The sequence below is a fragment of the Chironomus tepperi genome, unplaced genomic scaffold (genome assembly GCF_022539635.2).
Source record: "Chironomus tepperi strain 1889 unplaced genomic scaffold, CSIRO-AGI_Ctep_v1 contig_454, whole genome shotgun sequence".
NCBI lineage: Eukaryota > Metazoa > Arthropoda > Insecta > Diptera > Chironomidae > Chironomus > Chironomus tepperi.
In genome coordinates, this window is record NW_027226576.1 from 409124 (window position 1) to 432345 (window position 23222).

Genomic DNA, 23222 nt, shown 5'->3' on the forward strand with positions numbered 1-23222 from the left:
CACAAGTCAAGAAATGCGCCTTTATTTTTGAGGGAATTTATAAAAGTGGTTTTTTAGCTTTGATATTTTCTTTCTTTTTAAAACGAGCACTTTAAAGTGAGCTCGTATTTTTTTTAAATCAAAAATTAAATTGGATTAAAAACATCAAAATGAGTTTGTATAATTTTAAGAAAATAATGGTGGTCCCGCCAGCAAAAGTAAGTTGTTAAATTAGTGAATTAATGGTTAATTATGATAAAATGTCAATGTTTTCATTTTAACCTAAAAAATGTTATATTTATTTTTTATTTTAGTCGTTTATCGATATTATGCTGTCAAGAACACAGAGAAAAACTCCAACAGTAGTACATAAGCACTACAAAATATCAAGAATTCGAGCATTTTACATGAGAAAAGTGAAATATACACAACAAAATTTTCACGATCGTCTTTCTCAAATTATTCAAGATTTTCCAAAACTCGATGATGTTCATCCGTTTTATGCTGATTTGATGAATGTTTTGTATGATAAAGATCATTACAAGCTTGCACTTGGTCAACTAAACATGGCCCGTCATTTAATTGACAATGTTGCAAAAGAATATGTTCGTCTATTAAAATATGGTGATTCCCTGTACCGCTGTAAACAATTAAAAAAAGCCGCTCTCGGAAGAATGGCAACCATCACCAAGCGACAAGCCTCTAACTTGACATATTTGGAGCAAGTTCGACAACATCTTTCTAGATTGCCCACGATAGATCCATACACTCGATCTATTATATTGACTGGATTTCCTAATGTTGGTAAATCTTCCTTTATGAATAAAATTACTCGTGCAGAAGTAGAAGTTCAACCTTATGCTTTTACAACAAAGAGTTTGTTTGTTGGACATACTGATTATAAGTATCTTCGTTGGCAAATTATTGATACACCAGGAATTCTAGATCATCCGTTAGAAGATCGCAATGTTATTGAAATGCAGGCAATTACAGCATTGGCACATCTTAGAGCTTGTGTGCTATACATAATGGATATTTCTGAACAGTGTGGTCATACATTAGAAGAGCAAGTTCATCTTTATGAATCAATCAGGCCACTTTTTGCAAACAAACCACTTATGATTGTTATTAATAAGGTTGATATAATAAAGCTAGAAGAACTGGATGATGCAAGAAAAAATGTACTTGCAGGAATTCTTAATGACGAAAATGTTCCAGTCATACAAATGAGTACAGTCAACGAGGAAGGAGTAATGCAAGTTAAGATTGAAGCATGTGAAAGACTTTTAGGTTTCCGTGTAGATCACAAGCTCAAGACGAAAAAAGTTGAAAATATTTTAAATCGTCTTCACGTTGCAATGCCAGATAAACGAGATGAAAAGGAACGCCCACCATTTATTCCTGAATGCGTATTACAGAAACGTGAAATAGACAATGTCATAAAACAAAAGCGAAAATTAGAGAAAGACATAGAAGAAGAAATGGGTGATGACTATACTTTGGATTTGAAAAAACACTATGTTACAATTCCAGAAGAAGAGCGTTATGATATAATTCCAGAATTTTTGGAAGGACATAATATTGCTGATTACATTGATCCAGATATATTTGAGAAATTGGAAGAATTAGAACGTGAAGAAGGTTTAAGATTAGAAAGTGGATTTTATGAACCACCAAAATTAAATATTGATGAAACATTGCAAGAAATCCGAGATATGGCCAGACAGATTAGAACAAAACGTTTCACTTTACGCGATAATAAACGCCTAGCACCGCGTGCTGATAAACCTAAGATTCCTCGACATAAATTATCTCACGTTCGAGATCGTAAGGTAGAGAAATTGAAGAATACAATGGAGGAACTTGGAGTTGATATGAGTTCAAAAGAAGATTCCAATTTCAACAAGAGCAAAATGAGTTTACGTCGTGGTGTAACGCCTGCTATTGGTGGAAAGGCTGAAAAGAGAAAGGACAAAGAATCCTCAGCAATTGTCAAATCCACAGGTCAAGCTTTGAAACGAAAAGCACCAAAACATGAACTTGGATTGACAAATGTTATTGTAAGTTCCCTTGAAAATATTTCAATCATACATTATTTACTAATTTATTTCTTTTAATTACAGGTGAAGAAAAAAGCTCAAGTTATGGCTAAACAAGATATCGCTAGAAAATTAAAGAAAATGTGTCTTAAAGGAGAAGCTGACAGATTTATTGGAGATTTGAAGCCAAAACATCTCTTCAGTGGAAAGCGTGGAAACGGAAAAACAGATCGACGATAAACTTACATTTTCGAAAAAAACATTATTTTTATTATCCAATTGAAATTTCAAGAAATAAAAACCATGAAATATTTACAAACTCAGTAAATCATATTGATGAAAATTATTTGCTATTATAGTTACTAATAGATTTAAATGTATGAACTGTTTTGAATCATACGGTAAATTGCTTTGTGTCTTGAAATGGTCTAAAATATTTAGACAAGCTTTTGCTATCATACGAATCGAGTTGTGTACTTCAGGGCCTAAAGGAATTCTTAGACAAGCTAAAAGTGCATATGCCCACTTTCCAATCCAAACTAGTTCATCGCATACATCATTTAAGTTTTTTAACTTTAGGTCCTCAACATTTTCAAAAAAATAGTCCGCAAGCATTTCAACAAAATTTTCAATTTGCCTGTAACTGTCCATTGTTAAAATAATAGATAGTAAAGGCTCATTTTCTCGACAATATTTGATACATTCAATTTCCTCTTCTATATTCATTGGAAGTTCTTTCAGCACACGATCTTCAATATTCTTATTCCTGATAATACAAATTTTACTCCGTATATTCTCAAATAAATCTTTTTGATGTTCTTGCCATTCTTTGGATTGGAATTGCCTTTTGTTAGATATTTGTACCTAAAATGATGTCATAATTTATTATCAAAAAATATTATTATTTTTAATTTAATTACCGGTTCATTTTGAATAATACAACTTTCTGGAATTTCTGCAGATACAATTTCTTTAATTTGTTCTCTTTCCAATCTTACACTTTTTAAGTATTTATGTGCTGATATCTGAGCTAAATTAAAATTTATCTCGGAATCTACATCGCTATCATCATCTTCAACAGGTAAACACTGGCGTTGTGACATTTAATTAAACCTTTTTCAAGTCAAAATCTAAGCAATTTCAATTTTACCAAACTTATTTTTGTTTAAAAGCAAATTGTGGGGAAAATATTTATATTCACCAACAAAAAAAAAATTGCGGGAAAATTTAAAATGAAAAATTTTGTTAATCTTCAAAAAAAAAATGATTTATTTAATTTAGTTGCTCATAACAGCTCAAACAATATAAGAGCTGTGGATGAATTTTAACAGGAAAAGCTATCATTTTTGATTTTTGCAGCTTGATTCAAAATTAAAGATTTATAACTTTCTAAATCAGTTCTACACTCTCCAGCATTTTCATTAGCTGCTATGACATCATTATATGGAATTGGGTCATCGATAGTTTCAGAATCCTTAAGAGAATCACGAACAGTTTCTACTTCTTTAAATGCACGAATAAAATTTAATCCTGCAAGTTTCTTTAATTCATCAGCCGTCCATGGCTTCCAATCATGGCCTTCTTCTGCAAGTAGATCAAATAAAGCAGGATACTTTGACACATCCTCCAATCCTTCCGGCATCAAAGAAACTCCGTCATAATCAGCACCAATACCTACGTGATCTACGCCAATCAAATCCTTCACATAATTAATATGTTCTGATAAAAAAAATGTTGCATTAAAATTTTGAAGAATATTGTATATAAATTAGTAACTTACTAACGACATCAAAAATAGTTGAATTTTCATCCCCAATAAAACTGCTATAAAAATTTATCATTATGACACCATTATTTTCTTTTAATTTCAACAAAACATGATCCTTAACATTTCTTGTATGATTTTTGATAGCATAAACAGACGAGTGGCTAAATATCACAGGAGCTTTTGATGATTCAATCACATCAACCATTACTCCTTCACTAACATGGGAAATATCCGCAATCATTCCAAGTCTGTTCATTTCTGCTATAACTTTTTTGCCCCATTGAGTCAAATTTCTTTTTGGTAAATCTGGATTACTATCCACCAAGTTATTATCGGCCCATGGCGTATTACAATTATGCGTAATTGTCATGCATCTGACTCCAATTTCATAAAAAAGTCTTAATGCAGATAATCTGGAGTCTATACTGTGACCACCTTCAATTTCAATCATGCTTGCAATTTTTCCTGCTTTAAAAGCTTCCATAATCTGATCAGCTTCAGTAACATACATAAGATCATTTGAATAATTATTGACAAGTCTTTTAATTGTGTCAATTTGTTCAATTGTTCGTTCAACGGCATCTTTAAAATTTGTATCGCAATTTACAAAGGCCACCCATAATTGTCCACCAAGTTTGCCTGCCCTTAATCGAGGTAAATCTGTAAAGCTATTAGGAAGCTGCCATTTAGGATTGTCTTTAAGGTTTGAATCTAAATTAAATTCTCCCAGTTGGTTATTTTCCAATTTATATAAATTATTTGGTAAATCATTATGCGAATCTATTAAAGGAACTTCATCAAGTATACTGCTTCCTTTAAAAAGTTTTAAACTGGTTCCTTGTTGATCAATTGCGAAAGGTAAAGCGTTAAGATATGAAATAAATCCCAAAAAAATTAAAATCTTCATTTTAAACCAGTTAGAACCTAGAAGAAATTAAATAAAAAAATTAAATTTATTATATATTTATCTGTCATTTGTGAATTTTAGGTTAGAAGTTTGTTGGTGCGTCCAATTTTCTCTTAGATATTTGGATTGCATTAAGTACAATGGTTTTGTATATTATATAATATTTAAAGAGCCCAATCTTATGAACAGTAAGCACTACGATTAATAATCTATTAAACCATACCCATTTGAACAACAGTTTATAGAGGGATCCAAACCACTTGCAAGGACACGAGTACATATGGCAAAAGAAATCATCTTCATACTATTATATCCTTGTATACCTGATACATTCTGAGTTGTAATGTTAAAAAATCCTCAAAACTGTACAAGATATATTCCCCATATATATTCCTACATATATTTCTACAAATATACAACAACAGTTAGAGAAGATGAAATAAATATTTAAAACAGGATTTAATCCGTAAAATATGTACTTTAATTTTAAAAGTTGGATATGAAATGTAAAAGCCCAGCATTCCCATATAAGAACTTATAATTATGAATTATTTTTTGTCAAGCACGACAAGGGACTAATACACTTATAAAAATTTATTTAATGAGAATTTTAAACCAATTAATATTGAAACGATCTTAACTTTTTCTATCCATTTCTTAAGTGTTCCTTAGTCAACGATTAAAGTATACTAAAATGCTCAAATTAAAAAACAATGAATGTCAGCTATTAAGTTTTATTTTTAATTGTTATGATAAGATTATCTGTGTGTTTAACGTCAGATTAATTTGCCACTTCACTTATTACAATAAAACTTTTATTTTTCAATGCCATAAAAATCTTCAACTGTTTCAATTACTTTTTCAGATTGAGCGTCAATAGTTTTAGGCATATATTTTTCCATATCTGTCCTACAATCCTTAGCATTTTCATTAGCTGCTACGACATCATTATATGGAACTGGATCATCGATAATTTCAGAGTTTTTAAGAGAATCGCGAATAGCTTCCACTTCTTTGAAAACACGAATTAAATTTAATCCTGCAAGTTTCTTTAATTCATCAGCAGTCCAAGGCCTCCACTCATGACCTTCCTCTGCAAGGAGATCGAATAATGCAGGATACTTAGACACATCTTCTAATCCTTTGGGAACAGATTCCACGCCATCATAATCAGCACCAATACCGATATGATCAACACCAATTAAATCTTTTACATAATTAATATGTTCTAGATAAAAAAATACAATGGAATATTTAATTAACTAAAGTATTAATCAGTATTAATCAGAATGATCGTTTTGAATTCATAGGAAATTTATATATAATAAAAGTTAACATCAAGACGGACCAAAAAAAAAAAAAATTGATCCTGACCTTAAAATTGACAGTTTTTGAGCTTAAATAACAATTTCCTTTGAATTTAAAGATATCAACAATGTATCAAAGTAAAATTTTTCAAAGCACTTACTAACGACATCAAAAATAGTTGAATTTTGGTCCCCAATAAATCCAGTGTAAAAATTTATCATTATGACACCGTTGTTTTGTTTTAACTTCAACAAAACATGATCTTTAACATTTCTAGTATGATTTTTGATAGCATAAACAGACGAGTGGCTAAATATCACAGGAGCTTTTGATGATTCAATCACATCAACCATTACTCCTTCACTAACATGGGAAATATCCGCAATCATTCCAAGTCTGTTCATTTCTGCTATAACATTTTTGCCCCATTGAGATAAATTCTTTTTTGGTAAATCTGGATTTCTATCAACCAAATTATTTTCAGCCCATGGTGTATCGCAATTATGCGTGATTGTCATACACCTAACTCCTAATTCATAGAATACTCTTAAAACTGATAATCTGGAATCTATACTGTGACCACCTTCAATTTCAATCATGCTTGCAATTTTTCCTGCTTTAAAAGCTTCCATAATCTGATCAGCTTCAGTAACATACATAAGATCATTTGGATATCTTTTTACAAGCCTTTTTATTACATCGATTTGTTCAATCGTTCTTTCAACTGCATCTTTGTAATTACGGCTGCATCCTACATAAGCCACCCAAAATTGTCCACTTAATTTTCCTTTTCTCAGTCTGGGTAAATCTGTAAAGCTGCTAGGTATTTGCCACCTTGGATTTATTTTTAAATCCGAATCGAATTTAAAATTTTTCAAAATGTTACTTTCAACGCTATACAAATTATACGGCAGATCATTATGACCATCAATTAATGGAACTTCATCAAGGACATCACTGCCTTTAAAAATGTTTGAATTTACTTGGTCTTCTTTTTTAAATACAGTTAATGGTAAAGCTGTAGCTAAAGCGACAGCTACTATCAAAATTACACATCCTAGAATAATTGCAACCTTTTTCGCTAAGAGAAAAAAAAATAAATAAAAAAATCAATTTGATTCGAAAAACTGCTAAAAAATGTCTGATTTACTTATTACAGCCATGGTACTCGATTGTTGATTACTGAGCTACTAATAAGTTTATGAACTTTTCGCGTAAAATGGCAAATACTTACCTACTAATGGAAACAGCCAAAAAATGTTTCTTTGTGGAGAAAATAACTTTGCGTTAGTTGTTTTAATTGAATTTTTATTTCCAAGCTACCTAAATATAAGAACTGCCGAAACATTTTCCGATAAAATCTAATTTTTGGAAAAAAACTAAAAGTAATCAGTCAAATAATAAAATGACTATCAGGAGAATCCATATCAATTAGTTTTGGGAATGAAAAAGTGCATATATAATCCTTTTTTATTTTATCATTGAGAGTCATAATATCAAAAAAGGAAAGGTCAGAACGTGTGATAAAAAGAAATATCGATAAAAAATATCTTTAAGATTTCGTTCCGACGGGTAAAATATGATGATTGATGCAAAGTTCCAGTAATTTTTGATTGAGTCTAATTGAGAGTAATTATCACCTTATTGTACAAAGCGATAAATTAGGTCTATAGATATATTAACGAAGTGTAAGTGTAGTTTAATGAATTTTATCAGTAAAAATGACATAAAGTGTTTTACAACTTTTAAACACTTATTGAAGATTCTTGTTGGCACTAATGATTATTTTTAAATCAGAAGATTATTAATTAATTGTTGAAATGTTATATTTTAAGTAACCACTTGAATAAAGACGCAGATTATAAACTCCTTTAAATGTGTGAGAGTATTCAACGAAATAATTAGTTAAGTAAAGTAAAATACATTGAGAAGAGTTAACATGATAATAATTGGTAATTTGTGGACTAAATTAATTAAAGAAACGAAATACAATTTTGCTACCATATCTTTTATAAAAAAAGTAAGTAAATCATTTTACTATAATCAGATGATGAAAAAGACTGTGGTGATGCCACTTAACACTTATTTAATTCTTTTATTATTGTTATTATTTGTAATCAAATGTTTATGGTTTGGAAAATTATTATAATTTTCAATAAACTCTTAAATGTGCAAAATTTTATAAACAAGTTCAAAAAGGACCGAAGTTGATTTTTTTTAAAGAATTCTTCGAAGAAAAAAATTGATTAATATAGGACAGTTTCGATTAAAAATATTAATGACTCTTTCAAGAAAATGCATGAATCAAAATGCAATAAATCATGAAAGAGAAAATTTATTCGCTGTACTGCCCACAAAACAGAGCACATGAATCTCTCATATGATAAAATGCATTCTGCATTTTTCATATAAATAATACATCGTATGCCCAAATATATGATCGCGCTAAAAAGTTTTTGCTATTCAGCCAAAATAAACAACTATAATAAAATGATTGATTGATATTGATTTCAAAAATATTACCTCAACGTGCCTGAAGATTGTAATTCCACAAAAGATTTTGCTTAAAAATTTGTGTATTGTCTTCTATTGCATAAATGTGCTCACACATATATTCGCAAAATATAAGCAGACTAACGAAATTATTATAAATCAATATGCATGACAATTTGCTTCAGATATTCAAAAAATCATGAATCATTTGTCCAAAAAAACTTGTTTTTAAACCAATTTTACAGCAAATTGAGTTGTGTTTAAAGGGCAGCTGATTAGTTTTATGGTTTAAAACTATTGACACATAATTATGTTCAATCTTATGGATAAGTCAGTAAACAAAAAAGAAATTTCTGTCCTATTTTCACTAAATCAGCAATTTAATAAATGAAATAGAAAAAAAACGGCATTTTATTAAGAAATATGAAAAATCGAAATTAATTATAATATAATCGCCTTAATAATGATTCAAAATCAACCATCACGGCGTGGTTAGGACAACTTCGCATCTTATGCGACGATGTAGTGATACGTTAGCGAATACGTTGTGCTGTTCGGGTATTTCATAAATGTTCCTAAGGAATATCAATGTTATATATATAGAACATTTTGCTTGCATGGATTATTTTTATTTAATATTTTGGGCACTGACGTGAAATCACAAAATACTTTAAAAATTCGAAAAAGTTTTTCTATTGAGTTTAAAAAAATTTCAAATTGAAGGTAGCTTTAAATTGTTTGTTTGAAATAGTAAATCAAAAATCAAAAGTAATAATTCAAAAAAAAAAAAAAAAGATTACAATATGTTACTCTTGATAAATTTCAAAGAAAATATATTTCTTCAAAAATAAAGCATTAAAGAATGCAAAAACATTCAAAAATATTAAAAACTGCATGGAAGAAATTCGTGGAAAACAATTAGCTTCTTTAATTCTAGCCCTTCGCATCAATTAATCATAAAAATACTATAATGCGAATTCTCGTGTTCTGTCTATATTGCAAATGAATATAATTAAATATTTGGCCGTAATATGAATTAAAATCAAAAATCTAAGCTTCAATTTCAAGCGAAATTTTGTTGTTTCTTCGTGATTTAAGAAACCTTCTGCTTTTATTGTGGCATAAATAATTCTTAGTAGCATTTCTATCGTTGCATTACTCGAAAATAAAAATTGAAAACAATTGTAATATTCTTCACTGATTACAAAAATGCTGAAAAATAAAATACAGAAATAAATACTTCAATGATATTGGTACGAACTTAATTGGGATTTCATGGAAACACACAATTTTGCTTTAGTTCATGATTCACTTTCAATTTTTTTTTTTCATCTCTCGATTCCATTTTATACTAAACGTGGTTTTTGCGCAATATATCGGATTGAATGTACAATAATTATGGGTGTTTGGGTCCTTGAACTGATAGCACATAAATTCGCTTTTTTCTGGGCCGTTTCTCCAATGCTTCACATCGAATATCATTTCAATGTACATTTAAAACTCCATTTGATCTCAACATTATATTATTTAACTCGACATTGTCTGTAACATAAAGTCAGAGTACACTATAGAATAAGAAAAAGTGAAGAGGTATTTGTATACATTTATCTTTCCGTATCTTAAATTTTTTGTTCGTGGCGTGGGATAAATGTTAAAGGATTAATTATTGTGCATGTCTAGAAGAAGATATGCACTTTTGAATTTATAGTATGAGGTTGAATTCAACGCCATTTTGCTATCACTTTGATTTATTACCTTTGATCTTTACTTAAAATAAAATAATATTCACGAAGCATAAAATTTATATGGGGGATTAAAAAATCATTACTTTATTTCTCAAAGTTGATAAAAAAGTCTTTTGTAATTATTATTTAAATCTAATGATAATATTAAGTTATCTTAAAATTAAATTGAATATTTAAAATTTGTTTGATATTGCATAGCAATCCGTATTTTGAATGGCTGTTGAAATCCTCAATTGTCGTACTGCGTTACTTAAATTGCCTTCAATACAAGTCACAGGCCGCTTTTCAAATTTAGTTCTTTTCAATATTTCGTTCTTTGATGATATTGTTATATGCTCAATTCTTTCAATTTTAACGCTACTTGGTCGATTCGAATATCTGTGGTTATATGTATTATGGACAGGATGCCCAGATGTCATATTAACAGCAACTAAATAGCTTTTGAGCTTTTTAGTCAACTCTTTATTTTCTTTTTGCAATATAGATTTCTCTTCTTTTAAACACACACAATCAATCCGAGTTCTATTATACCGCATCCAAAAAATGTCCAACTTATCGTATAAATGAACAATATTCTACAAATAACATCAACATAAATATAACAGTTATTAAATAAAGTTAATAAATCGCTTACATCGTCTACTCCTAAAGTAGTATCTTCATTTGGAGAAGGTGGAATTTTTAATTCTTCTTCAGTATAGTTTAAAAATTTCCTTTTTTTGCCAATAATGTCAGACATTTTTTGATGGTCCAATTCAATATTTTCACAAAGCCGAATCAATTGAATTATTGTTTTCCCTTGTTTTAAGAAATTATTGATACGCTTTAAGAAAAATAATTAATATAGAATTCAGCAGTTCAATATTGTTTTCATACCTTAAAAACGCGTGTACCAGTTGACACAAGATATTTTAATTTTTCCTTGTCTTTTATCAATCCATGTTCCATGTCTTCTTTCATCTTTTCCATTTTAAATTTTAAATCATTGCGATGTTTAATCAGTTGATTTACATTAAAGTCTTGTTCATCTTTGATATTTGCTAACTGAGATTTTAGTTCAGCGATTCGTTCTGTTAACTTAGCCACCTCTAAAATTATTAATCGATATTTATGGTATATTTAAATTTTAAACAGATGTTACCATTATAGTGATCTTGAATACTACGAGTGTCCTCTGCATCTCTATTACGTAAATCGATATACTCGTCACGATATTCTTCTGTATATTTGAGATATGAGTTTAAAACATTTTGAAATTCTTTCCATAACTTTTCCATATGAATTTCCCGTTCTTTTGTAATCGTTTCTAGCTTTAACATCATCTAAAATTAATATGTGTAAAAAAAATGTCATAAATAAAATATAAAACGGAAACATCAACAACTTCATAAATCAATCCTATTGTTAAAAATTCATATAAAAACTGAAAAGGTTTGCTTTTGCATTCACTTTTCTTTGTCTTCTTTACATTGCAAATATTCAATTGAACATAAAATGAAGTTTATTATAATCTTCCTGGCATTTTTATCTATAAATATTTTTAGTGTAGAAGTTTTAGCATTAAGATGTGTTACGTCTGATGGGCTACAAATTGAAGATGTTAGGAAAGTCATTAAAAAGTGTATGAAAAAGATAACAGTGGATTATGATTCAATTAAAAATGATGACCATAGTGAAGGTGAAAACGAATCGAAGAATTATTACCAATATGAAAACTTTGATGAAGACTACGAGATGCGTAATAAGGACTTGGATACGAATGAGAAGAAAAGAGATGAAAATGTTAGCAGTTCAAGACGAAATAATGACAGGATGAATAATTACAGTAAAAACTACAATCCATCGCGACTTAATCATAACTATGACTATCCGCAAACTCCGCAAACAGGTGGAAATTATTATGAAATGAATCGAAGAAATGATAGACATGATTCACCCCAGTACAATCCTTATCAATTCACGTATAACGATAATAACAACTTTAGTAATCAGCGAAGCAGTTTTTATAGTACCAACAGCAGCAGTAACAGTCAAAATAAAAATAATTATAATTCTACCAATGATAAAGGTGAAAGAGACCGGTCATGTATTCTTCAATGCTTTTTCCAAGAATTAAAAATGGTATGATCAAATTTAAGAATGCGAAGAGTGTTAATGCATTGATATTTTTGTAAAAGTTTCTAAAATTTTTGGGATTAAATTTTTGTTTCTCAAATTATACATTATTTTATAAAACGAAAATTAAATTTTTTTCTGATATAATTTTCATAACTTTAGGTGAACCAGGAAGGATTTCCAGATAAAAATCATGTGACTAATATTTTGATAAAACAACTCCGTGATAAAGATCTAAAAAATTTTTATATAGATTCAATACAGGAATGTTTTCGCATGATAAATCTCGACCCGAAGCTACTTCGTGATAATTGTCTATATTCAAAAAACTTAATCACATGCCTCGCTGAGCGCGCGAAAATGAATTGTGCCGATTGGAATGCTGAAACTGTTATATTTTAAACGTATATCGTACAACATTGTAGCAAAATGATGGTGATTCTTTAGAAAAATGCAAACTCTTAGTGCATGCAAAATAAATTAGCATTTTATGCATGCTTTAAAATTTGAAATAGTAAAAACGATATAAAAAAATAATAATTTTATAGCTTACAGAATTTTTGAGTTCATCCTGTTTTTGAAGAAATTCTTCCTCTGCTGTTTTCATTTGTTTCAATGATCGTTCAGCTAAGCCATAATAAACACTTTCTAGCTCCTTCTGCTGCTGAAATTTCTTGTTTTTGTAATCTACCATATCTTTCTCATACATTTGTAGAATTTTTCGTTTTTCAGACTCATAATTTTTTCGTAGAAACTGTAAACGATCATCAGATATAGCTAGATAACCAGAAAAAATAAAACAAAAAGCATATGAAAATTTCAAATAAGTTTAGGATAATTGCACTTTTTGATTTTTTACCAATCAATTTTTCAATAATGTTCATATGAGAATGTAACATTGTTGAGTAGATTTCCTCCGATTCATCAAGATCTGAAAGTAAGCGACGTATGACTGCATTTTTACGTTGAATCGATTCATCGCATTCTTTTTTTATTGCCTTAAGGTCCTCATGCAGTTGTTTGCATTTTATTCTTCGCAATATATCACGCCATTCACTTTTGATTTTTGCCCTGTTACGCGAATAATACAAAAAAGAAAGAATCAAGAATGTTTCATCCAAAAGCTGTATAAAGAATTTTATTGTAAGCAAAACTCTTACACGTTGAGACGACTAAAGGCATCTTCTTTCTTCAATTTATTCTAAAAAGACAGTAAAAAACAGATATAAGAAACAAATGCAATAAAATGAGGGAAGAGAAATATATTAAAAAAAATAAAAGTCTGCACAATATCGTCTTGAAAAATGGTTGATCGTTGTTATTGAAAATGATTTCTTCTTATTTAACTTTACAGCGGCGTAGGAAAAAAAATACCTTCATAAATGTACTTATGAGCTGTTGTTTTCTTCTCTTTGCTTCTTCCTCCAATTCAGCTCTATGCTGGAGATAACGAATTCGTTCTTCTTCCGACATTCGTGCTAACTTATTCTTATCTTTTCCTTTCTTTCCCATGCTGTCACAGTATACACAAATTCAATTAATTATTTTAAGGTACTAAAATATTTTTTTTAATAATTAAGTCTTCCAGATTTAATTCAACAAAAGTAATGTACTGAATATTGATAAAACAGAATTGAAATTTTTAAAAACATAGTATTAGGAAAATCATTGTATCTGTTGTCAAGGATTTGCAAAACAGTATTCGAGTTGTAGTACGTCTTTGTGATACGTTACTACGATACTGTTGTCAAGTTTTAAAACATTTATTAATGTTTATATTGAATATTAAAACTTGTGAATATAATTTAAATTCAAAAATGATTGAAATAAATTTTGACGATTTTTTTGAGCCTGAAGAAGGTAATTAAATTTAAAAAAATAAATAAGAATAAAAAACACCAATTTTTCTTTAAATTAATAGAAAATGAAGAAGAAGATTTTGACTTTATCGATCCTGGAATCCTGCAACAATTTAAGCAACATAAAGTTTCAATAGAGAAAATTCAGAAAGAAATATTCAATTTTGATGAAAAAGGTATTAAGTTGTAAAAACCAACAAAGTATGAAAGTTAATTTAATGTAATTTTTTCGTTAAAAAACATCAGATGAAGAAGATGCAAGAAGTGAAAAAGCAATTAGAAATTTTGAGTTTCAAATTCAAGTAAGTCGAGTGTTACAAATTTTTGATGAAATGATAAAGAAAATTGAGACACTTTTATGCATACAAGAATTTATCAAAGATCGTGAGTTAATGCAAAAATATTTCAAAGATGAAGACATTGAACATTTGAAAAGATATTGCTCATGTCATACATACGATTCAGATTTGAATGATTTGATGGAAGAAAGAAATGTCAACCGATTAATTCAAATGCTTTTATGTACCGACTTGCATTTATATTCAGACCAATATAAAGATAATGTAAGTTAAAATCACATTTTATCGAAGTTGTTTTTTAAAATTGCATTACTATGACTCGATAGATTTCGCTGCAAAAGAAATTATTTCTATCAAGTATTAAGGAATTGCGCAACATAATTTATTCACGGCTGCAGTTGACTGCTCCAAAAGAACTCAAAAAGGAGCAAATTCTTCATCAAATGTGGAAAAAATATGAAAAAACAAAGGATAAATTAGCTTCTCTTCGCGAAAAATGGATATATAGAAAGGAAAATTTTGAAGAGAAAATGCAAAATAAATACGAGCTTATAGAGAATTATAAAAAAGAAATTGATCTTTTGAAAAAGGAAAGCGAATTTGAAATTCAAAATCAAATGTAAGTTAATGAATATTTTGCATATCCATACTTAACTATTTCTTATTTTAGTCAACAATCGAACGTCAATATTATAGATTTTTGCAAAACTAAAGATAATGCAATTGAAATAAAATACAATATGGCTGAAGATGCAAAAGAGGCTTATAAGCAACTTTTAAATGAAAATTTGACTAAAGAAAAGCGACTGCGTGAGCAAAAGTAAGATATTCACTAAATAATTCTTTTTTATATTGCTAGAATAAAACTCCAGCTATGATTGGGGATTTATGTAAAGTTCTGAGATAATCTAAACTTTTTAAAAAATTAACAAATCTCATAATTCACAGAATGTCTTGCTTAAAAATTGCACTTGTTTATTGAAATTGCCTGAATTTGTTTGATTCAAAATCATTGCATTACATTAAAATATACCTAAAAACAAATACTCATATTTCTCTTTACTAGAGAGAAAGCAATACAAGGATTGCAAATAATTTTAAATAAATATGATGTTGAAGTTGGAGAGGAACGCACAAAAGAGCTAGAAGAATTACATAATGCTCTTGATTTACAGCGAAAAGAATTTACTGTCTGGAAAGACACAGTTTTTGAACCACAAATCGAGTTGTAAGTAAATTGAAATGAATTTTTTTGAAAATAAATGATGACCAAATTTTTAGGCATGCACTTCTCATGCAAGAAAAAACTGATACTGAAAGAATGGAAATGGAACAGTCAATGCTAATATTTATGATGAATCGTTCTGCAAGAATCCTTCAAAAGTAATTCATTAATTTTTTTAAATCCTTGACAAAAAAAATATTTTTTTTTAATTATTTAGATGTTGGCGAACAATGTCACCAAATAAAAACAAAATAATATTTATGATGAAGAAGAAGAAGAGTGAAAAAGTGTAGTATTAAAAGAAATATTCATCCAAAAAGACATAATCTGAATGCTTCCGAACGGCTATTGATCTTCATCATCAAGACTTTTAATTTTTTTGAGTTGTTGAAAAATTTAATTAAAAGTTATGTAAGTGAATGTTGCAAAACGAAAGAAGAAGAAGAGTAGAAGAGGAAAGAAGAAATAAGCTCGACTAATAAGAACACGTTGGATTTTATTCCAAATATAAATTTTTATATTATTAAATAAAAAGTGTGAATGAAATAAAATTAACGAAACAAATATTTTAATCGTAGAGACCATAGTAAACAACAATATATTTTTATAAATGTCACCAAATAAAAACGTAAATTCCATTTTGTGTTCGGAAAGCAATTTATTTAAATTTTTAGCAAAAGATTTATCTCCTACATCTTTAAATAAAATAGTTTTGTTGAAAAAGTGTAGTATTAAAAGAAATATTCATCCAAAAAGACATAATCTGAATGCTTCCGAACGGCTATTGATCTTCATCATCAAGACTTTTAGCAATTTTTTTGAGTTGTTGAAAAATTTAATTAAAAGTTATGTAAGTGAATGTTAAAGACGAATAAAAAGACATCATTGATTTTAAATTAAATTTATAAAATTAGGATGAATTGGAAAACAAAATCTTTCTAATGTATTTAGAGATTTTTGAGGAATATATAAGGTGTAAATTTAAAGATACGAGAACGAAGAAAACTGAGAGAGAAAAAAACATTAAAATTATTTTGGACAGGAATGAACGAAATAAAATCAAACATCAAAGATTTTTAAGGCAACTAACTATAAGGATTACTAAATTCAATGACTTGTGCAATTTAAGAAAGAACAAAATTTCAGTTATTTTACAACGACAAAAGAAATTTAAAGAATTTATGGAAAATAAAATTGAAGATGACATGTAAATTTGTTTAACTAGGTAATAATAATAGAAATAATATCTAATAATATTATTCTAGATACGATGGTAACATGAGAATCGTATTGAAATCAAAAATAAGGAAGGATGCAGAAGAGAACTCAAATCTTGAGAAAAAAAATACTCAAAATATATATCAAAATTTATTGGAAAAAAATTTATTTAAACAAAAAAATTTGGTAGAGCAAAAGTAAGAAATTTTCTTTTTTAATTTTTATTTACCTAGTTAGGTGTTTTTTTTTTAAAAAAAAACTTCCAATTAAATTTTTTTTTTAAATTTTTATAACATAATTAAGGCTTAAAGCGGAACAAACACTTAAAGCAATTATACAAAAATTTGACATGAATGTCGGTTCACGTGTAGCCGAAATTGAGTCGATTGAAGGTGACATAAATGATAATAAACAAAAATTTGAAAACTGGAAACTGTTAATTGCAGTACAGGAATTTAAGTATGAAACAAAAAAAAAAAAATAAAAATTCAATAAATAAATCTGTAAACCAATCGTAAAATTACTTTTTATTTTATTTAGTTACGTCAATCTAATGAAAGAAAAAGAAGAACAGGAGCTTCAGTATCGAAATCAAAAATTAGAAGAACTAAGACATAATCATGCGGCCAAGGTAATTCAACTTAGTTGGAAAAAATACAAACTTAAGAAACGAAAAGCAAAGAATCAAAACAAAATCAAACAGTCAAAGCGCAAAGCAGCCAAATAATACATCAAAGCGAATAAGATAAATTTGTTTCATATTTCATAACGTTTCTTCAATAAAAAAAAGCTTAAAAAGCGCTCTTTTTTGTTTACTGTATCCTCAAAACAATCTTTATATTTTTTTTTAAAATTATATCTGGTAAATTTTAATTTCATGTTTGTTTATCCGACAAAGTTTTTCTTAAGAAAACTATATTCAAAATAGTGTTATATTTTTAAAACAATAATAACAATATCATGAAATATTTTGAGCAAAAATGAAATATATTGTATTATATTAGACATAGTTAAATAGAAATTAAATGTTACTTTGTTTTACTGAGTCTATTTTCTGGGTATAAAAGGTCTGAATTTTTATAAAATTCTTTAAATTTATTTTTTGTCTACCTTTTGTAGTTTTGAAAATTTCAACTTTTTTTATTAATTGTTTGTGCAAGCATATTCATATTAAAATTAAAATTCTTATTAATTTAGTCAATAAAACTCCTAAGACGATTTAGTTTATTTATATCTCCATCTTTTTGTCATTTTTATTTTTTAGCTTCGACTTGTTATTTTCTTGTTTATTGTTACCAAATTTTCCAAAGAAATATGAATTTTTTTGAATTTTGGGTTCATACAGTTTTAAATCTTTTTTTTTTTTTAGAGAATCTCAGAAACTCAGTTTTTGTTGTTATATTAATATTTATAGCGACACATAAACCCTCATAGAAATCGGAGTTACGATTAAATTTATATAGTAAAAGTTATATTTATAAAATTTATTATTGTAACAGAATTACAAAATTACTAGTGCTTTAACTGGTAACTTTAATGCATTTTTATGACATTCGCAAATGAGTATGAATAAACTTTGTCTCAAGAAATGATTTTTTAAGTTTTTTTTTTAAATATTAGTTTTTATAAAAAAAAAAAATATGTAGCTGATTCCCGCAAAGTGAATTTTGGACTACCCGATTTTGGACTACCCAGAAGAGTTTTTTTTTTGGTTGGATTTCTCATAGTTATTTATAATACAATCGACTTGCTTTTCCCTCGAAAGTGTTGGGTTTATCCTTTTTGCAAAATCTAGTATTATTATTAATTCTTGCAATTAATCTCTTGAAAGGAGAACAAAAAAAAAATTAAAACAAATTAAAATTTAATTTTAGAAAAAATCAGTGTAGATTCCCTTATAACGCCATTACTGGAAACCATCAACCAATTTCATTGTCATTCATTTGCCACTTCAATGTTTCGTAAAAATCTTTAAATTCACTCTTTTCTTCAAATCAAAAAAAAAAATAGTAAAATCCAATTCTATACGAGACACAATATGTAGATAAGATTGATTAGAATCATTAATTAAAGTGATAAAATCCTCAAGCAAGTTCTGCAAAACCATTTATTCGGTCAACTCGACTAGATTTTGAATGCAAAACTTAAAATATTTTTTCGAGTGACCTATATCATTAAAATTTTGAAAACCCAGGAGATAACTGTTGATATTTAAGTTGTCATTCATATGTAGCTGTCTAGAATTAAGAAAGTAATTAATAGTTATAAAAAATATGCATTTTAAGTAAATCATAAGTCGTGTGAACTTGTAAGGAATTATGAGTGAGATAATTACAGTATGCATCAAATGCGTGCATTTATTATTTATTCCTTTGACTTAAATTTCAAGAAAAGGCATGCGTCAAATACTTTAAAATAATAATTTTTGAAATCAGAAAAAAGAAGAACAATAATAATAATAATAATAATAACAAAAATGAACGCACACATTCATATGATAATCAAAACATAATTATGTCTCAATTTAAGGCCATTTGAGTGTAAATAATATGCGTATTATGTAATTTTCCTATTTGCTTGCATCTTTAACATTCCTTTTCACATTCTATTGTATTTTCCATGAACATGTTACATTGAGGTCGTGCGGATTTTTCAAGTGAAATGGAAATTTTGTTGAAATAGAAGTTAAATGATTTAGAATGAAAATACATGAAGGGACAAAAAAGGGAGTTTTTCAGTCTTGTCACGTGGCAATTTTGTCAAATTTTTGTGTGAACATCCTAATGTGAAACATGCCCCTTTAATTTATCAGCATCAATATAATCAAAGGGGATTAAAGCATAAAGTCACAGAAATGTTCTTTCATCTCTGATTACATTATAATTTTATTATACATTTTAGATTTTATCATTTTTAAAGAAGTAAAAAAATAATATTAAAAGCTAATTTAAAGTCTTTTATACTATCAGATGATTTTAAAACGATGTAATCATTATAGTGAAGTCAAAGTTGTTTGATAATATATTTTAATTGTTAATTTTAAAAAATCCACAACTTTCAAGTAGAAAGGATAATGTTTCTAAATGTTTGTAAATTTTCACTTATTTTTTTTAGAAATATTCATGATTGAGTTTTGATATTTGATGATGTTTCAGTCCCGAGCGGCACAAATGGAGAAGGCTAAGATAACACCAAATGTATGTTACCTATTTTTGGCTGTCATATGAACGTGGCGGAGCGTTCTTCATTTATGTCGCTCGAGTAAACATTAAATATTTTTAAAAAATCGTATTCAAAATTGTACGAGATAAAAACTAAAAACAGACAAATATGAATTTTTTTAGATACACTGACTGGCATAATAATAATGATTATTAGTTTTTTTTAATAAAGGTATCATAATTTTATTTTTTTAAATTTAAGACACATCAAAGAAGATTGTTTCAAAACTGCAGACAGGCCATTCGTAAAATATAGGATAAAAAAGAGAAACGAATATACTAAAATTTTACGCATTTTGTATTCGTATCTTTATATATAACGTGATATGTACTCATCAAAAATTGGCAGAATATTGACTAAGAGAACCAACAAAATGAGAAGATTATAACAGGAATACATCTTTCCACATTTTGTTGCGACAAAGATACAAGAAATAAAAATAAAACAGAGAAACAAGAAAAAACACATTATAAGGGAAAGAGATGGAGAGCCTAATTATTAAATTTAATAACCATTCGGAATTCAGAAAAAATAATAATGTAGAAACATATGAGCAACAGCAGCAGAATGTTTTTGGTTCTTTTCCCTCAAATAAGAAAGAGAAATTTAAAATGAAAATTTTGTGACGTGAAGGATACCAAAATTAACAAAAAACATAAAAATCATGTTTGAAGAAGTAAAACTTGAAAAATGATTGCATAGAATGAATCCAGAGCTTGGAACCAAATATATTTTAAATAGTTTGCATCGATTCATTTAAAATAAATTGCCAAATTTTTAATAGATTTTTGATTTCAGCATAGAGGAAAATTTTTTTATTTATCCACATATTAAAACATAATATTTTACATGGTATAATCATATATCAGCGATTGAAAAATGAAAAATAAAAATAAAAATAAAATAAAGATGAAATAAAATAAAAGATAATGAGGAGCTTGTTTTCATATCACAGCCAGACGATTTTGACATGCAACGACTTTCTATAGTCAGGAATTATTTTTTCTTTGATTTTTTTTTTTGTTAAACGTATTTTTTTGCTTTAAAAAATATCCTGATTGTTCCAGTTTCCTATAACACAAACGTGCAAAAACTCAAATATTTTAAAAACATTTTGTACATTGAAAAAAATCTTTAGAGGTTTGCTACTGTTAAAAGTTAAGAGAATCTACATAGATGTCTTCTTTTTGTTTTCAATAACAGAAGGAGTTTCAGATGCGTGACTAGTATGAAACAATTTTTTTTTAAAAAAACACATTCGACATTGCATGCTAAAAATTTTTGAATATATTTTTCACATTGTAGAATTCACAATTCCATCTCTATCATATTATATGTACATGAAAAGTTTATTTCTACACGAAAAAATACAATGGAGAATGAGTGAACAATCTTTCATGAAATCATGCGCAGTAAATAATGATTTAAAATTAAAGTCTTCTATGCAAAAATCTATAATTTTTTCGTTTTTTATCCTTATTTGGGATAATTGTGTAATTCATTTATTACTGATAAATTTTACTTTTGTTTCGTTAAAACTTTGAATAAATTAAAAGTAATATTATTCTTTTAAAAAATATTTTTCAATCACCAAAAACCTACTAAAAAATAAATTTAAGCGTCTTTAAATGAAGCTAAAATTAATGTGACACATGTGTATAAATATTCATATCCAATCAGTTAACTTTACTGTCAATAAAATTCATTATTCATTTCCATAATAGCATGCCATTGTTTGTGAATATAACCAACGGAATGACTAGAATAAAAATTTAATTCATTCTCCGTTATTTGGGATTTTTACCCTCAATATTCAATTGTTAACGTCCAAGAATTAAACTAAATTGAAAATTTATATTAAAAGGAAAATTCGATTTTATTTGAAGTCTATGAAGCTTAGCATTAATCGAATAAAAAAGTTGTCATAATCAAATGATTATGGCCATAATTTGATTCATGCATATTTCATAATAATTGGAAATGAAGGTAAATTTTTTTGTTCAAAAGTGGGGGATGAAAACGCGCGACAGATTATAAAAAGCAATACCTAGTTTCCGTACACACAATTTTTATTGATGATCAGGCAATCGAAAATATCATTAAATTAATTTAAATAATTAATCGTAACGATTTATGACATAGTGTGAAATGATTTCATTTAGATTTTTGTTTTCTAAAGACATTATTCTGTTATGGAATTTTTATCCATAAATTCTTTGCACCATTTTCTCATCAGATCATGATTTTGATTTCTCATTTGCATTAGCAACAATTTTTTTTTTAAAAAAAGCAATAAATTAGAACGATTCAATAATAAAAAGGCTAACATTTTAAATTTTCAACCAATGAAAAGCATAGCCATAAAATCGCTTATAGAATTATATATTTTTACCCTACAATATTCGAAAATAAGAATATAAAGATCTTATCAATATCTTAACTTTGTGAACAAGCTCTAAAAGAAACATCGATTTCGCCATGTTAATTTTTTTTACAAAATGCTTTTTATATATAATATATAAATGCAATAAATCTTATTTCGTTCAATGCATGCCTTATTCTTGGGCATATTTTACCTTTTTCGATATGCCGGTTTTCAACTCTTTCTTAATATTTCTTTATTTCTTATATTCGGCATGTATTTTATGTTTATGCACTCTCGATCTACTCTTAAATTCAATGCTGTTGGCTTAAAACCATTCGCCAAAAATTGAAAGAATATATAATATTAAAAAAATATGATACGTTCCATTTTGAATATTTCATATATGTATCATGTTATATGCACGTACCCATATTCAAAATAAAAAAAAAAATATAAAGAAAAAAATATGGAAATGAAAAATCAAGAGTTGAACAAGTATAACATATACCTATACAGACCTATATTGTTTATATCTCGCGGGCGTTAAATGATTGTTCCATGAAAGCAACTAAAAATAGTTATTGTCAACTATTTATCGATGGATGAAATCTTGATTTAGGTTTACTAAACAATTGAATTTATGAACATAATGGCTAAATAATAAAAATTCAAATTTTTTA

At 27.6% G+C, this 23222-nt stretch overlaps 7 protein-coding genes across 7 annotated transcripts; 3 read left to right on the plus strand and 4 right to left on the minus strand.

Moving 5' to 3' along the window:
- Positions 1-64: 64 nt before the first annotated feature.
- On the plus strand, positions 65-2346 carry Non1 (nucleolar GTP-binding protein 1). The gene is made up of 3 exons (XM_070651268.1): positions 65-197; positions 294-2039; positions 2103-2346. Exons 1-3 carry the CDS (start codon positions 150-152, stop codon positions 2256-2258), a joined length of 1950 nt encoding a protein of 649 aa, XP_070507369.1. The 5' UTR covers positions 65-149; the 3' UTR covers positions 2259-2346.
- On the minus strand, positions 2103-3203 carry Gem2 (Gemin 2). Its single transcript, XM_070651305.1, has 2 exons — positions 2939-3203; positions 2103-2882 (listed from the first exon to the last, which is right to left on the minus strand). The coding sequence occupies exons 1-2, from the start codon at positions 3119-3121 to the stop codon at positions 2331-2333; spliced, it is 735 nt and encodes a 244-aa protein (XP_070507406.1). The 5' UTR covers positions 3122-3203; the 3' UTR covers positions 2103-2330.
- A 61-nt stretch (positions 3204-3264) lies between these two features.
- LOC139098904 (dipeptidase 1-like) lies at positions 3265-5406 on the minus strand. Its single transcript, XM_070651282.1, has 3 exons — positions 5335-5406; positions 3799-4710; positions 3265-3737 (listed from the first exon to the last, which is right to left on the minus strand). The coding sequence occupies exons 1-3, from the start codon at positions 5345-5347 to the stop codon at positions 3343-3345; spliced, it is 1320 nt and encodes a 439-aa protein (XP_070507383.1). The 5' UTR covers positions 5348-5406; the 3' UTR covers positions 3265-3342.
- Positions 5407-5413: 7 nt separating this feature from the next.
- LOC139098902 (dipeptidase 1-like) lies at positions 5414-7231 on the minus strand. Its single transcript, XM_070651280.1, has 3 exons — positions 7152-7231; positions 6162-7082; positions 5414-5921 (listed from the first exon to the last, which is right to left on the minus strand). The coding sequence occupies exons 1-3, from the start codon at positions 7162-7164 to the stop codon at positions 5509-5511; spliced, it is 1347 nt and encodes a 448-aa protein (XP_070507381.1). The 5' UTR covers positions 7165-7231; the 3' UTR covers positions 5414-5508.
- Positions 7232-7246: 15 nt separating this feature from the next.
- On the plus strand, positions 7247-12655 carry LOC139098925 (probable serine/threonine-protein kinase clkA). Its single transcript, XM_070651306.1, has 2 exons — positions 7247-7287; positions 11784-12655. Exons 1-2 carry the CDS (start codon positions 7259-7261, stop codon positions 12364-12366), a joined length of 612 nt encoding a protein of 203 aa, XP_070507407.1. The 5' UTR covers positions 7247-7258; the 3' UTR covers positions 12367-12655.
- LOC139098930 (dynein regulatory complex subunit 2-like) lies at positions 10308-13866 on the minus strand. Its single transcript, XM_070651313.1, has 8 exons — positions 13729-13866; positions 13515-13555; positions 13214-13425; positions 12908-13131; positions 11381-11561; positions 11116-11327; positions 10874-11062; positions 10308-10814 (listed from the first exon to the last, which is right to left on the minus strand). The coding sequence occupies exons 1-8, from the start codon at positions 13864-13866 to the stop codon at positions 10413-10415; spliced, it is 1599 nt and encodes a 532-aa protein (XP_070507414.1). The 3' UTR covers positions 10308-10412.
- Positions 13867-14171: 305 nt separating this feature from the next.
- Positions 14172-16030, plus strand: LOC139098814 (dynein regulatory complex protein 10-like). Its single transcript, XM_070651142.1, has 8 exons — positions 14172-14214; positions 14276-14389; positions 14460-14776; positions 14839-15131; positions 15183-15332; positions 15579-15740; positions 15794-15895; positions 15955-16030. Exons 1-8 carry the CDS (start codon positions 14172-14174, stop codon positions 16028-16030), a joined length of 1257 nt encoding a protein of 418 aa, XP_070507243.1.
- The last annotated feature ends 7192 nt before the right edge of the window (positions 16031-23222 follow it).

Bases quoted from the DNA above. Each gene is read 5' to 3' on its own strand.
- Non1 (XM_070651268.1), top strand. From the start codon at position 150: ATGAGTTTGTATAATTTTAAGAAAATAATGGTGGTCCCGCCAGCAAAA. The intron at 198-293 runs GTAAGTTGTTAA...TTTTTATTTTAG, and splicing joins TGGTGGTCCCGCCAGCAAAA to TCGTTTATCGATATTATGCT. The intron at 2,040-2,102 runs GTAAGTTCCCTT...TTTTAATTACAG, and splicing joins TTGGATTGACAAATGTTATT to GTGAAGAAAAAAGCTCAAGT.
- Gem2 (XM_070651305.1), bottom strand. From the start codon at position 3,121: ATGTCACAACGCCAGTGTTTACCTGTTGAAGATGATGATAGCGATGTA. The intron at 2,883-2,938 runs GTAATTAAATTA...ACATCATTTTAG, and splicing joins GTATTATTCAAAATGAACCG to GTACAAATATCTAACAAAAG.
- LOC139098904 (XM_070651282.1), bottom strand. The intron at 3,738-3,798 runs GTAAGTTACTAA...TTTTTTTATCAG, and splicing joins AACTATTTTTGATGTCGTTA to AACATATTAATTATGTGAAG.
- LOC139098902 (XM_070651280.1), bottom strand. The intron at 5,922-6,161 runs GTAAGTGCTTTG...TTTTTTATCTAG, and splicing joins AACTATTTTTGATGTCGTTA to AACATATTAATTATGTAAAA.
- LOC139098925 (XM_070651306.1), top strand. From the start codon at position 7,259: ATGTTTCTTTGTGGAGAAAATAACTTTGC. The intron at 7,288-11,783 runs GTTAGTTGTTTT...AAATATTTTTAG, and splicing joins TGTGGAGAAAATAACTTTGC to TGTAGAAGTTTTAGCATTAA.
- LOC139098930 (XM_070651313.1), bottom strand. From the start codon at position 13,866: ATGGGAAAGAAAGGAAAAGATAAGAATAAGTTAGCACGAATGTCGGAA. The intron at 13,426-13,514 runs GTAAGAGTTTTG...TTCGCGTAACAG, and splicing joins GCCTTTAGTCGTCTCAACGT to GGCAAAAATCAAAAGTGAAT. The intron at 13,132-13,213 runs GTAAAAAATCAA...CTGGTTATCTAG, and splicing joins CATTATTGAAAAATTGATTG to CTATATCTGATGATCGTTTA.
- LOC139098814 (XM_070651142.1), top strand. From the start codon at position 14,172: ATGATTGAAATAAATTTTGACGATTTTTTTGAGCCTGAAGAAG. The intron at 14,215-14,275 runs GTAATTAAATTT...TTAAATTAATAG, and splicing joins TTTTTTTGAGCCTGAAGAAG to AAAATGAAGAAGAAGATTTT. The intron at 14,777-14,838 runs GTAAGTTAAAAT...ATGACTCGATAG, and splicing joins CAGACCAATATAAAGATAAT to ATTTCGCTGCAAAAGAAATT.